This window comes from Phyllobates terribilis, unplaced genomic scaffold (assembly GCF_046119375.1).
Source record: "Phyllobates terribilis strain yellow unplaced genomic scaffold, ASM4611937v1 Scaffold_8__6_contigs__length_399053987, whole genome shotgun sequence".
NCBI lineage: Eukaryota > Metazoa > Chordata > Amphibia > Anura > Dendrobatidae > Phyllobates > Phyllobates terribilis.
Window position 1 is genome coordinate 26,721,055 of NW_027362768.1, and position 12,412 is coordinate 26,733,466.

The 12,412-nt window shown below is 48.8% G+C and overlaps 1 protein-coding gene across 2 annotated transcripts in view; it reads left to right on the forward strand.

Moving 5' to 3' along the window:
• Window positions 1-12,412, forward strand: part of NR5A2 (nuclear receptor subfamily 5 group A member 2) — a 193,295-nt gene that overhangs the window by 145,867 nt on the left and 35,016 nt on the right. For both annotated transcript variants that reach the window (XM_073642890.1, XM_073642889.1), the window contains exon 5: window positions 2,315-2,434. In XM_073642890.1, the coding sequence (XP_073498991.1) occupies window positions 2,315-2,434 (120 nt within the window). The remainder of the gene's footprint in view (window positions 1-2,314; window positions 2,435-12,412) is intronic.

Genomic DNA, 12,412 nt, shown 5'->3' on the forward strand with positions numbered 1-12,412 from the left:
GACCGTGGCCTACCTTGCGATGATCCTCTTCCGTAGGCCGCGGCTCCGCAGTGGATCGTCAGGGTTGAGGACCTTCCGTCGCGCTCCTGTGACGTCGGCGTCTGCTGGGCTCCTTCCAGGACCTTACGCAACGTCCGGACGTGAGGCGGGGCTTCAGTTCTCACGCGCTTTCGGAGTCCACGCCCCTCTTCTTCCCGCGCGGCGTCCTCAAGATGGCGTCCAATGGCGGGAAAACTCCACGTATGGCAGGAAGAAGGCTGAAGATGGTGCCGGATGGCGGGAAAACTCCACCGATGGCGGGAAGGAAGCGGAAGATGGCGCCGGATGGCGGGAATCTTCACCACAGGTAAGTTTGAACAGTCTTTTTCAGGCACGCAGTACCCGGTGGTTGCGGGCACGAAATCCTGCCGACTACGCCAAAAGTTGACGCACCCCTGGGCCTGTGTCGCACAGCGTTGCGCATGCAGGAGCTTACCCGGAGCCGGATCTGTTGAGGGTTGTAGTCTCGTGGCGGTGACCCGGTCCGTGCCCAGGGAGTCAAACTGAGCGGCGTTGTATTAGCGGTAGATGTTGTACGACTACGCCACCCGTTGAGTACAGCTAAGGAGCTGCTGCTGCAGGGCAGACCGCTGAGGCCGGTGGTAGGATTGTGCAGCGTGATAGTATAACCCCCAACGGGAGGGGTATGGCCTCAGGGCAGCCGACGTGGATGATGGGGGTAGCAGGAACCACTCAGAGACGGTACGGTGTAGTTCAGGGTCTTTACTGGTGACAACGATAGACCCTCCCGGAGTACTGGCTAGCGATTGGGGCCTGGTCAGTCCTTGAGCAGATGGGATCTCCCCTGGCCAGGCGGAGTTGTAGGCCTCCCAAACTGACTGTACTCTTCTGGCTACCTTGCTAGAGGCGGGTATAAGTAGCCCACATCCCTGAGTGTACCGTGTGGTGCTCACCCGTATGGCCGGTGACTCGGGGCCTTCTAGTAGCTTCCGCTCCACGACGGCGGTGCTGGTCCCATGCGTGTGACCGTGCCTTCGGGTTTCTTGGCCAGAGGACCTGAAATCCCCTGCCTGACGGATTCTGCTGCTGGGTAGGAGTTAGTCCCCACAGCCTCGGACTCCGGGTCCGGTAAGAAATCTTCTCAGTCAGGGCGAGCTCTGCAGCTGCCAGCCCCTGACTCCTTGTAACACTGCTCCCACAGAGCTCCTGTTGTTTCTTCCCATAGCTGCTTCTCTTCTCTGTCTCTACTTCTGGCATGGCCCAGGAGCTGGGCCCAGCCGGAGCCACAGCTCCCTGTCAGCCCTCCTGGCTGAACTCTCCCTCTGAACTCACTAACCCTGCCTCAGCCCCAGGTTTATATAGGGGAAGTTCTTCCCCTCCCAGGACTGGGCAGGAGGTGTGGCATGCATAGGATTCCTGACCAAGAGACCTCCCACCTGCTCTCAGACATAACATTGCTGTTACTGTGGAAACCAGACCCCTGGGGTGCCACATAAGTAAATAGTAATAGTTCATGTAAATAACATAGGGTACTTAGTTAACGCTATTTTGATCAACATCCTCTTACACTTTGCACGTGTACCAGCTTATAGTCTGGCTCATTTCTTTGGTTTTGCACTTCTCCGTTTTGCAGCAACTCAGTGTGGAAGCCATAGTACTATGATAGGTAGTCAGTACTGCATTATGTAAAAGAGACATGTTAGGCTACTGATTCGCCTGCTCCATATGCCGATCACCTCTTTTTCCTGTCTTATTTTCTTTATAACACCACGACCTTGATTCTTCAAGACCGTTGATGTTCACGCCGGTCTTTAAAATGGGGTATGTTGGAGTCAGAGGCACCTGATTCATTATGAGACACACTCCACAAGTGTCGTGCGCCTCCATGACCCTTCGCCCCAAATCTTACTCCAGTCAGGGACTGGAGTAAGATATCTGATGCAAGGAATGTAACAGCTCGTCGTGAATTAGAGTTTTGGTGTCAGAACCCTGTCGTGCCTCCGTTCCGCCCATTTCGACTGAGCTGGTAGAAACTGGCATGAAAACTGTAAAGGTTGCACAATTTGTGCAAAAATGTTTACGACTTTTCAATGCCATTTACACCAGATTTCTGTTGTAATCACTTTGATGAATTGGGGACTAAATGCTTGATTGAATGATTGATTTGATTTCCATTTATTTTCATATTAGATGGTGAGTGTGGGTACAATTTTGTGGTAGATTACTGGTACTGTAACTTTAATATTAATTAACAAATAGCAGTAAGTATGTTTATTATTTATTAATATAAAAGTATGTTTATTATTTATTACAGGTAGATGACCAGATGAAGCTTTTGCAAAATTGTTGGAGTGAGTTGCTAATTCTGGATCATATATTTCGGCAAGTTCTACATGGAAAAGAAGGCTCCATACTCCTGGTTACAGGCCAACAGGTGGGTTCTGACTTTTGTGATTGTGACTCACTTATCAATGTCTAATGACAGAATTTTAAACAAGGTCTTGTTTCAGAACAGTTGTCATTAGTAGACATTTATAATGAGTTGCTCTGTATTTAAATGAATGCAATGACATAGGGGTCATATTGTCACAGGAATTTTTAACCCCTTTTTAGTTTTTCCCATCTTTTTTCCACCTTTTTTTTTTAACTTTCCCATCAATATAGCCATATAAGGGCTTTTTTTGCAGAATGAATTGTAGTTTTGAATGACATCATTCATTTTACCAAAATGGAAAAAAAAATTCAAAGTGATGGGAAAAAAAGCAATTCTGACATTGTTTTTTTAAATTTGTTTTTATGATGTTTATTATGAAGCAAAAATGACTTATCAATGTGATTTTCCAGGTTAGAACGATAGCGATGATACCAAACTTGTGTACTTTTTTATTTTTATTTAATTGGTAAAAAAAAATCCTAAATTTGTGTAAAACAAAAATTGGTTTGTGCTACTATTTTCTTAGATCTGTTACTTATTTATTTTTCCATCAATGGAACTGTATGAGGGCTTATTTTCTGTGTGTCAAGCTGATTGTTTGATTGCTTGTTTTATATATTGCAGGACCAATGTATTGTAAAATAAAAATGGTGTTCTCCTATGAAGTACCAAGATGGTAGTAACAGGGGCCTTCTTGATGCCCCTGGCTGCCATGGTAGTTTATTGAGAAAATAAGGGGGAAGATAAGATCACAGAGGGTGATATTGAAAGGTACAGATGAGAAGGGAGTTATGCAGTTTTCACCTGAATAGATTTTCACAACTCCAATAATTGCCCATGAATATTACAGCTGTTGCTTTCCCGTTGGCAAATGAAGGTAAAACCTCTTTTGAATATCGATTAGTAGAAAATGGAGATTAATGTTTCAGAATAGACTCCACGTGCTCTGCGAAGGCCCCGGGAGGAGAGAGATGCCGGTGGAGCGCGGACAGGTAAGTGAACATACCGGCGTCCCTGCAGGGGGGATTAAGGGGACACGTGCAGGGGCGCCGGCGCTGTTGTAATAAGTACATGCTATTAAAAAAAGAAAAGATGCTGTTGGCAAAGGGGACTCAAGAAGAGTTAGAAAAGATGTAAAAAAAAGTCGCTCCAGGATAAACAAAGTTGGCATTTTCCTGAAGCGCCTTCTGCTTCCAGAAACTCAGCCGGTACATAGGCATCTATAAGATGTCACATGCACATATCAGTACTTTAGTTTCTACTCCACCCTCTGACTTGAATGATTTTGTAACTTTTTTGTGACTTCTTAAAAGTTCCCAGTGGATAAATCTATCTAAAAACATTTGAAAAATTAAAACACGGCCACTTTGTAAAAAAAAAAAAAAATCAAACTGTTGCAAATGAATTAAAATTTGCCACACGCTAGAAAACCACCTAAAAAAGTCACATTTTACTCCAAATACTTGGAATAAAAGCAATAATAGTTGAGCCCCACTTTATTGAACCTGCACCAGTAACTGTAAATCAGCCCCAGTGTGGTCAAATGGAGAGACGCAATGGTGTGTACACTCACTGACAAACACAGGAGCCAATATAAGATAAGAACTGACCTACAACATCTATTTCTGGACTCGTATACAGCACCAGAGCAGGTGCACATTGTCACAGCTGTCACTAACACTGAACTTGTCACCTGCTTCCATGCTTACATTTCACAGGCAGAACTTCGGGCGACCTTATTGACTTTGAGGTGTTTATAGGGTGAAAGGCTGGTCCAACTCAAAAGTAATTTAATGACAGACGCATGTATAATGAGGCAAAGGGTTAACCCCACATAAGTGCATGGCATACTTCATGAGTTAAAGGTCAATCCTATGTGGAAGCAAACTGTACTAATGTTTTGTTTGCTAAAAAGACCCGGCTGCGGCACGCTCTTGGTAGAAGCACACTCAATGTATTACAAGTCTCTAGCCCTGTGTAGCAGAAGATTGCCATACATGTCTTTCTTCTTCTGCGCGATCTGTTGAGCAGACGTATACTTATGCAATTGATACAAATACTAATAGTTTGTGATCAGAGCTACATCATCGAATACGAGAATGGTTGGAAAGTCCATGGGTGGGCAAATACCTCTCTGCTAGCTGGTTTTAACGAACCTTTCTATGACAAGCGCTGCCATGATCAGCTGGACATGGAGTGTTTTATTAGAGGAATAAGATCCAGAGAAATGTCTGCCCCAAGTTTACTGCTTTAACTCAAGTATATCATGTTCTGAGAAACAGCTCCATAAATATTTTACATACATACTCTTTTATGATAGGAACTTCTATTTTTATAAGTTTTACTTTTAAATGGCCCATGATAGGAATGTGACTTTTCAGGGTAAAAAAAAAAAGTTTACCATGCATGCAATGCATGTGAGTTGTATTTATGATCAGATGGCTAAAGGTTTTAGGGTATGTGCACTCTGCGTCGTTTTGAGGGGGATTTCACTTGCAAAAGTGATAAGTATACTAAGCATCAAAAACAATGAATTTGTACACAGCGATATCAAAATGACTTGCTGTGCACATGTTCTGTCTTTTTTAACTTCAGGCTTTGAAAGCCGTTAAGTGGCTAAAAAAATTGACCGATCCATTCTTCTGATGGTTTTTGCTTGAATAAAAAAACAAAATAGATAAAAAAGCCACGCAAAAATGACAAGAAAATATGCTTCTAGAAAAACACTGCCGGCGTTTTCCTGAAGTTTCCTCTGCTTCAAAAACTAAGTGGATGCGCTGACACCGTGTGCGCAGGGTTGGCAACCATCTAAAAGTTCCTGGTCAGTCCGTAAAAATAGGGCATTTTTTTTACCTTGTATATATAAAATATTTAAGGTGCATATGATTTTTTTTGAAGCTGAAGAAACTTATACAGATTATTTTGACTGTAATTATCATCACTTTACAGTTTACACATGATCAGGCTGTATACATGTCTCACAGGCAATCCCTGCATGTGTCACACCTGTCTAACAGCGGTGACACTTGCAGCTGCGGCGACAGTAAAAGAAATGCCGAGCACGCCAAAATACTCGGCGAGCACCCGAGCGTGCTCGCCGAAAGGGTTAATGAGGCATACTCGTTCAACACTAGTAATCGTGCCGCCCCCGAAGCCATATATGCTACCTGAAACTGCGTCCAATCGTCCGGAAACACGGATTGGTGGTGGCAGCTAATAGTCGTTCTTGGGTTATCGTGGAGTTAGCAGTGATCGTATGGCGGTATATACACATATTCCATGTGTTGGAATCCAAAGGTATATATTCCATACGCTCACTCTTATCTTTCCAATAACTAATTAGTGAGAACAGCCTGCGGTCTCCTCGGTTGATCATCGGCCAATCGTGTAATTGTCCGAACGATAGGGGGCAGCAGAGAGCTGTTCGCTCCAAAGATCACAGTCTCTGATATTTGGGATCTAAATCCTTGACATCCATAAAAAAAAATTTTGTGTGTTATTCTTTGATTAGCTGTCCAGAAAAAATAAAAAGTTGGCAACAGTGCATGTGCACTTACGCTAAAAGGAATGACTGTTGAAATCTTGTTTTGTTTCTTCTATTCTGTCCATATAGAAACAGATGAAATTTGTCTGACAAGACAACCATTTTACCTACTAAAGCTTGTATGCCTCCCCAATAGCATTGCTTTATTCTCCCACCCTTTACAAAGTAAATTTACAATAACTATGTCTGTGGTCTCCAAAGGAGATGTAGTTTAAGTCACATTTCTTAACTATAATATGTAAAAATGACTTTTGGCACGCTTAGTCTAGGGTCTCACGACCGTATTTTCTCCTGTCCGAGAAAATCGGTCTGATTATGCTAATCACACTCTGATCAGAGTTTGATCAGAGTTTGATCTGATTTTCTTGGATGAGGAGAAGATGTAAAAAAAAAAAGATTCTCCCATCTTCTCCATTCTGTTAGTCCGTGAAAGTCCAATTTTTTCCGCAGACTCATTGACTTATGTAGCACCCTGAGGACTCGGCTGCTACAGGGGTATTACACCTCAAGCCAGAGGTGTGGTATTCCACTCCTGGGTAAGGATGGAGTGTGGAACTGAGCTCAGAAGGCTGCATGCACTGCATACATCCCATTTCCGGGGGACAGAACGACGGTACTCCCACCAGTTTATGTGCAGGTACGACAGCGTCTGTCCCTGGCTGGAGTGGGAGGGGGGTGGAACATCCCAGTAGTGTAGGGGCAGATAGGGGGAGTAGTCTGGGTAAATGTAGGAGCTCATTGGGTGCTGGTCACCTGAGCTCACACATAGAGGGAGTATATAAGGTGGGCACCATCTTAGGACAGGGTCAGTCAGTCAGTCAGTGAGTCAGCAGTAACTCCAGGAGAGGAGAAGGAAGAGAAACCCAGAGGCGCAGGACGAGAGGGGACCCCAAGATCCCAGAATAAGGACAAAAGGGTGAAGGGTCGGCAAAAGGGGTACCGGATCCCAAGCTGGCGGAGGCCAAAACAAACCTTAGCCAGGAACCGGAGGTCGTGGGCAAGATCTGCCACGACCCTCACCAAATCCACTAGAAAGGCACACCAAGCATAGGGTCAGGGAGCCCAGAGGAGGCTTGACCACCAAGAGACCCGAGGGAGCCGGCCAGAAGTGGATCCCTGGTGGGAACGGCCAGAGGAAGGGAGAGTCAGAAAGGAGCTCAGGACCACGCTCCAGAATTGCCTGGGGGTTGACCGAGTCCCGCACCTGGTGGACGCAGCACGGCTTGGGTGGTCACTGCTATACAGAGTGACCCGAGCAACACCAGTGAGTAAAAACCCTGAAACTGCATTTCATGCCTCTGAGTCTCCTTGCTGCACCTTCACAACCACCATCCTCCACGTCTGACCCCCTGAGGCTATACCCCTCCCTTTGGGGGTTATACTACCACAGCTGCACACACACCACCAGCCTCAGCGGACCATCCTGCAGCGGCGGCCTTTTGACCGCAAATCAACGGGTGGCGTAGTCGACACTAAGAACATCTGCAAGGACTGCCGCACACTGAGTTTGACACCCTGGGCACGGACCGGGTCACAGCCACTCGGAGACTACAACCCCCATCTGATCCGGCTCCGGGTATCCCTAACAACATGGCCCAGGGGGCGCGTCAACTTTGGCGTAGTCGGCAGGATAACGTGCCCGCAACCATCGGGTACTGCGTGCCTGAAGAAAAGTTCGCATTTACCTCAAAAAGAAGTCTCCCGCCGGTTCCGGAGGGTCCCCGCCATCGGACGCCATCTCGGATCGGTTCCCGCCATTTGTCCGTCATCTGCAGTCTTTTCCCGCCATCTGCAGTGTTTCCCGCCACTGGGAAGCGGTTCCCGCCATCTGAGAAGATTTCCCGCCTTGGCAGAGCGGACGCCATTATGGGCGTGCCAGAGGGTGGTAAGAGACGACCTCCCATCGTGGGCCAGGATCGGAAATGGAGCCAAAAGTGGAAACCGCCCCCACCAGCAGAGACTGTGATGATTGATATGTCCATCAGCGTGAGGGAACTGCCCCTGGAACTGGCAATCACAAAGTTGCCCCAGGACGACCCCCAATGTGGGCGGAGACAGAACAAAAGGAAGAAGATGGGAGCAGCTTGGAGGAGTCCAGAGAGAACACACCCGGAGATGGAGGGAGAGTCAGGCAGCACCGACCCTGTGGTCAGGAGCCTGTTGCAGGCCGCCACTCCAGCAGGCCTGCTGGAGATCCTGGCGCAGCTCCCCGGAGATCGGGAGCGTGCACAGACCGCGCTGGAGGGCCTCGCACGAAGGATGGCCCGGGTGCAGCAGGAAACACTGGTGGAGTGGACCCGAGAGATGGCCCTGCAGGCTGGAGCCTGCCAGCGAAGCATGCCACCCGCAGCGAGGAGCAAGTCCACCTCTGAGGACGGCGAAGGAGGGACGACGGCCGGAGACGACGCCGCGGAGGGAGCCGAAGAGATGAAAGCAGGTAATGGGGACGACAATATCCCATGCCCAGAAGCCGTAAACCTGCCCCAGCTCCCCGTCGCAGAGCCCGAAGCCCCACTCACCGTTCCCGTAGCCGCTGCGTCATCGCTCCAAGCTAGGCCTCAAGCGGCCGGAGCCGCGGCCACGCCCCCTGTGACGTCACGCGCCTTGATCCAGAGCACGGCCAAGCAGGAGACGCCACCGGCCTGGTCGCAAGGCCGAGTGCCCCCGGGCGCCGCAGTGCCAACAGCGCCCTCTACCTCCACTGAGCCACCGGCCTCGTCACTGGGCCAAGTAACCCCGGGCGCCGCCGTCTTCACGGTGCCCTTTACATTCAGGGTGCCCCAAGCCTGGTCGCAAGGCCTGGTGAACCCGGGCGCCGCCACCACAACAGCGCCCTCAACGTCCACAGCGCCACACCTGGGTGAAGACCTATTTGCCCAGCACACATGCCCGGATGGGCAGCCCTTTGTGTGGCCACCGGAGTTCCACCATCCCCGACTCCGGAAGGAAAGACCCCTGGATGAGCCCCTGATCCCGGCTCCGGCGCCCGCCAAGATCACCCCACTCTCGTTGGAGGAAGCGCAGTTTGCGTGGGACCCCACCGGAGAAGACCTCATCGGGTTCACCGAGGAGACCCGGGCAGCCGCAGCCCAGCGTGCGGAGTGCTGCCAGCAACAATTGGAGGTTTTTGCTAGAGAGCGACGAGAGAGGCGGGTCCGCGAGGAGCGGCTCCAAGTGAAGAGCGCCGAGCAGAAGAGCCGAGCCCGCAGAAACCCCCGTGCTGCCCACGGTCCCCGTGCCAGCGGGACTGTAATAAAATTCCAGTTGGAGCACGGGTGGGGTTTCATCCGGGACCACAAGACCCCCGGCGACGTCTTTGTCACCCGCAGAGACGTTGAAAGTCATCTGCCGGAGGGACACAGAGGTCGTGACCTATACCTGGGTGATGAGGTCACCTTCACCCGGCATCAGTGCGCCAAGGGCCCGTATGCCCTGCACGTGCATAGACTTACTGAGAAGGAGCTACGGGGTGAGGAGGATCAAGAGGACCCGGACGGGTCTAAAGATTACCCTCAGCCAAGAGCACACCGCCACTGATGAACTGTAAATAGAATATGTAAATAGTTACCCGTGTGGGTACAAAAACTGTTGCTACCAAAGTGTAGTCCCCGTCGGGACCAGCAAGTGAATACCCATGTGTCCCTATCCCTTAACAGGCTGAGGACTGTGAACAGCCATTCCTTTTCCCCACTGGCCGAGGACTGAGAGCGGCCATATTCCCCTTTGTACATAGTTGCGCTTCTTAAAGCGCCCCCTACCGGTTTTATAGGAAACTGTGTTTTTTCTACAAGAGACTGTTGCACTTTACCCGGTCACAAGTTGCACCGTGGCCGGAGAAACAAGAATGTTTAATATGAAAAGTTTTATATGAAAAGTTTTATGATATATATAGTGTTTTATATGCTTATGATGTTTTGAAAAAAAAAATTGTATGTTTTTGGATGTTTTTATTCTTTTACAGCCCGAGGACGTGCTGTGATTTACCAGGGGGGAATGGAGCAACCTGAGGACTCGGCTGCTACAGGGGTATTACACCTCAAGCCAGAGGTGTGGTATTCCACTCCCGGGTAAGGATGGAGTGTGGAACTGAGCTCAGAAGGCTGCATGCACTACATACATCCCATTTCCGGGGGACAGAACGACGGTACTCCCACCAGTTTATGTGCAGGTACGACAGCGTCTGTCCCTGGCTGGAGTGGGAGGGGGGTGGAACATCCCAGTAGTGTAGGGGCAGATAGGGGGAGTAGTCTGGGTAAATGTAGGAGCTCATTGGGTGCTGGTCACCTGAGCTCACACATAGAGGGAGTATATAAGGTGGGCACCATCTTAGGACAGGGTCAGTCAGTCAGTCAGTGAGTCAGCAGTAACTCCAGGAGAGGAGAAGGAAGAGAGACCCAGAGGCGCAGGACGAGAGGGGACCCCAAGATCCCAGAATAAGGACAAAAGGGTGAAGGGTCGGCAAAAGGGGTACCGGATCCCAAGCTGGCGGAGGCCAAAACAAACCTTAGCCAGGAACCGGAGGTCGTGGGCAAGATCTGCCACGACCTTCACCAAATCCACTAGAAAGGCACACCGAGCATAGGGTCAGGGAGCCCAGAGGAGGCTTGACCACCAAGAGACCCGAGGGAGCCGGCCAGAAGTGGATCCCTGGTGGGAACGGCCAGAGGAAGGGAGAGTCAGAAAGGAGCTCAGGACCACGCTCCAGAATTGCCTGGGGGTTGACCGAGTCCCGCACCTGGTGGACGCAGCACGGCTTGGGTGGTCACTGCTATACAGAGTGACCCGAGCAACACCAGTGAGTAAAAACCCTGAAACTGCATTTCATGCCTCTGAGTCTCCTTGCTGCACCTTCACAACCACCATCCTCCACGTCTGACCCCCTGAGGCTATACCCCTCCCGTTGGGGGTTATACTACCACAGCTGTACACACACCACCAGCCTCAGCGGACCATCCTGCAGCGGCGGCCTTTTGACCGCAAATCAACGGGTGGCGTAGTCGACACTAAGAACATCTGCAAGGACTGCCGCACACTGAGTTTGACACCCTGGGCACGGACCGGGTCACAGCCACTCGGAGACTACAACCCCCATCTGATCCGGCTTCGGGTATCCCTAACAACATGGCCCAGGGGGCGCGTCACTTACATTGCCAAATGTGATCCGAATATCGGATGCACATCATGTATGCTGCAATTTTTTCCTTGTACAGAGTCCCCATAGATTAACATACGGTCTTCTGCACGAGCCCTTATACACATATATTAAAGAATACTTACCTGGCATTATCAACAACTATTTTCTAGTGTCATGCTAATGGCACATAAGTAAGAATACACCTTTCATCTCTCTGACAATTGAATACTGCAGGTGAGTCTTTTATGGTGATTATCATTGTCACTGACATTTGGGCATTAGTAACTGGCATTAGTGTCAAGTGCTGTTGTACAGGAAGTCCAGAGCATGGACAAAAAGCAACAAGACAGACCTTTAATGTGTTATACCCAAGCATGGCTATTCTTTCTTTACTCTGCTGCTGTATTTACTTTTCTAAAGAGGATGGCCAAAGCAAACATACAAAGGGAATAGTGGAGTACCACTGACATGAGCACCGCAACATATACAGTGGTGGCCAAAAGTATTGGCACCCCTGCAATTCTGTCAGATAATACTCAGTTTCTTCCTGAAAATGATTGCAATCACAAATTCTTTGGTCTTATTATCTTCATTTAATTTGCTTGCAAGGAAAAAACACAAAAGAGAATGAAGCAAAAATCAAATCATTGATCATTTCACACAAAACTCCAAAAATGGGCCAGACAAAAATATTGGCACCCTCAGCCTAATACTTGGCCAAAATAACTGCGAACAACCGCTTCCGGTAACCATCAATAAGTTTCTTACAATGCTCTGCTGGAATTGTAGACCATTCTTCTTTGGCAAACTGCTCCAGGTCCCTGATATTTTTAAGGGTGCATTCTCCAAACTGCCATTTTGAGATCTCTCCACAGGTCTTAGAAGTCTCCAGTGCTTTCTCTCAAACCATTTTATAGTGCTTTTGGAAGTGTGTTTTGGGTCATTGTCCTGCTGGAAGACCAATGACCTCTGAGGGAGACCCAGCTTTCTCACACTGGGCCCTACATTATGCTGCAAAATTTGTTGGTAGTCTTCAGACTTCATAATGCCATGCACACGGTCAAGCAGTCCAGTGCCAGAGGCAGCAAAGCAACCCCAAAACATCAGGGAACCTCCGCCATGTTTGACTGTAGGGACCGTGTTCTTTTCTTTGAATGCCTCTTTTTTTTCCTGTACACTCTTATGTTGATGCTTTTTCCCAAAAAGCTCTACTTTTGTCTCATCTGATCAGAGAACATTCTTCCAAAACGGTTTAGGCTTTCTCAGGTAAGTTTTGGCAAACTCCAGCCTGGCTTTTTTA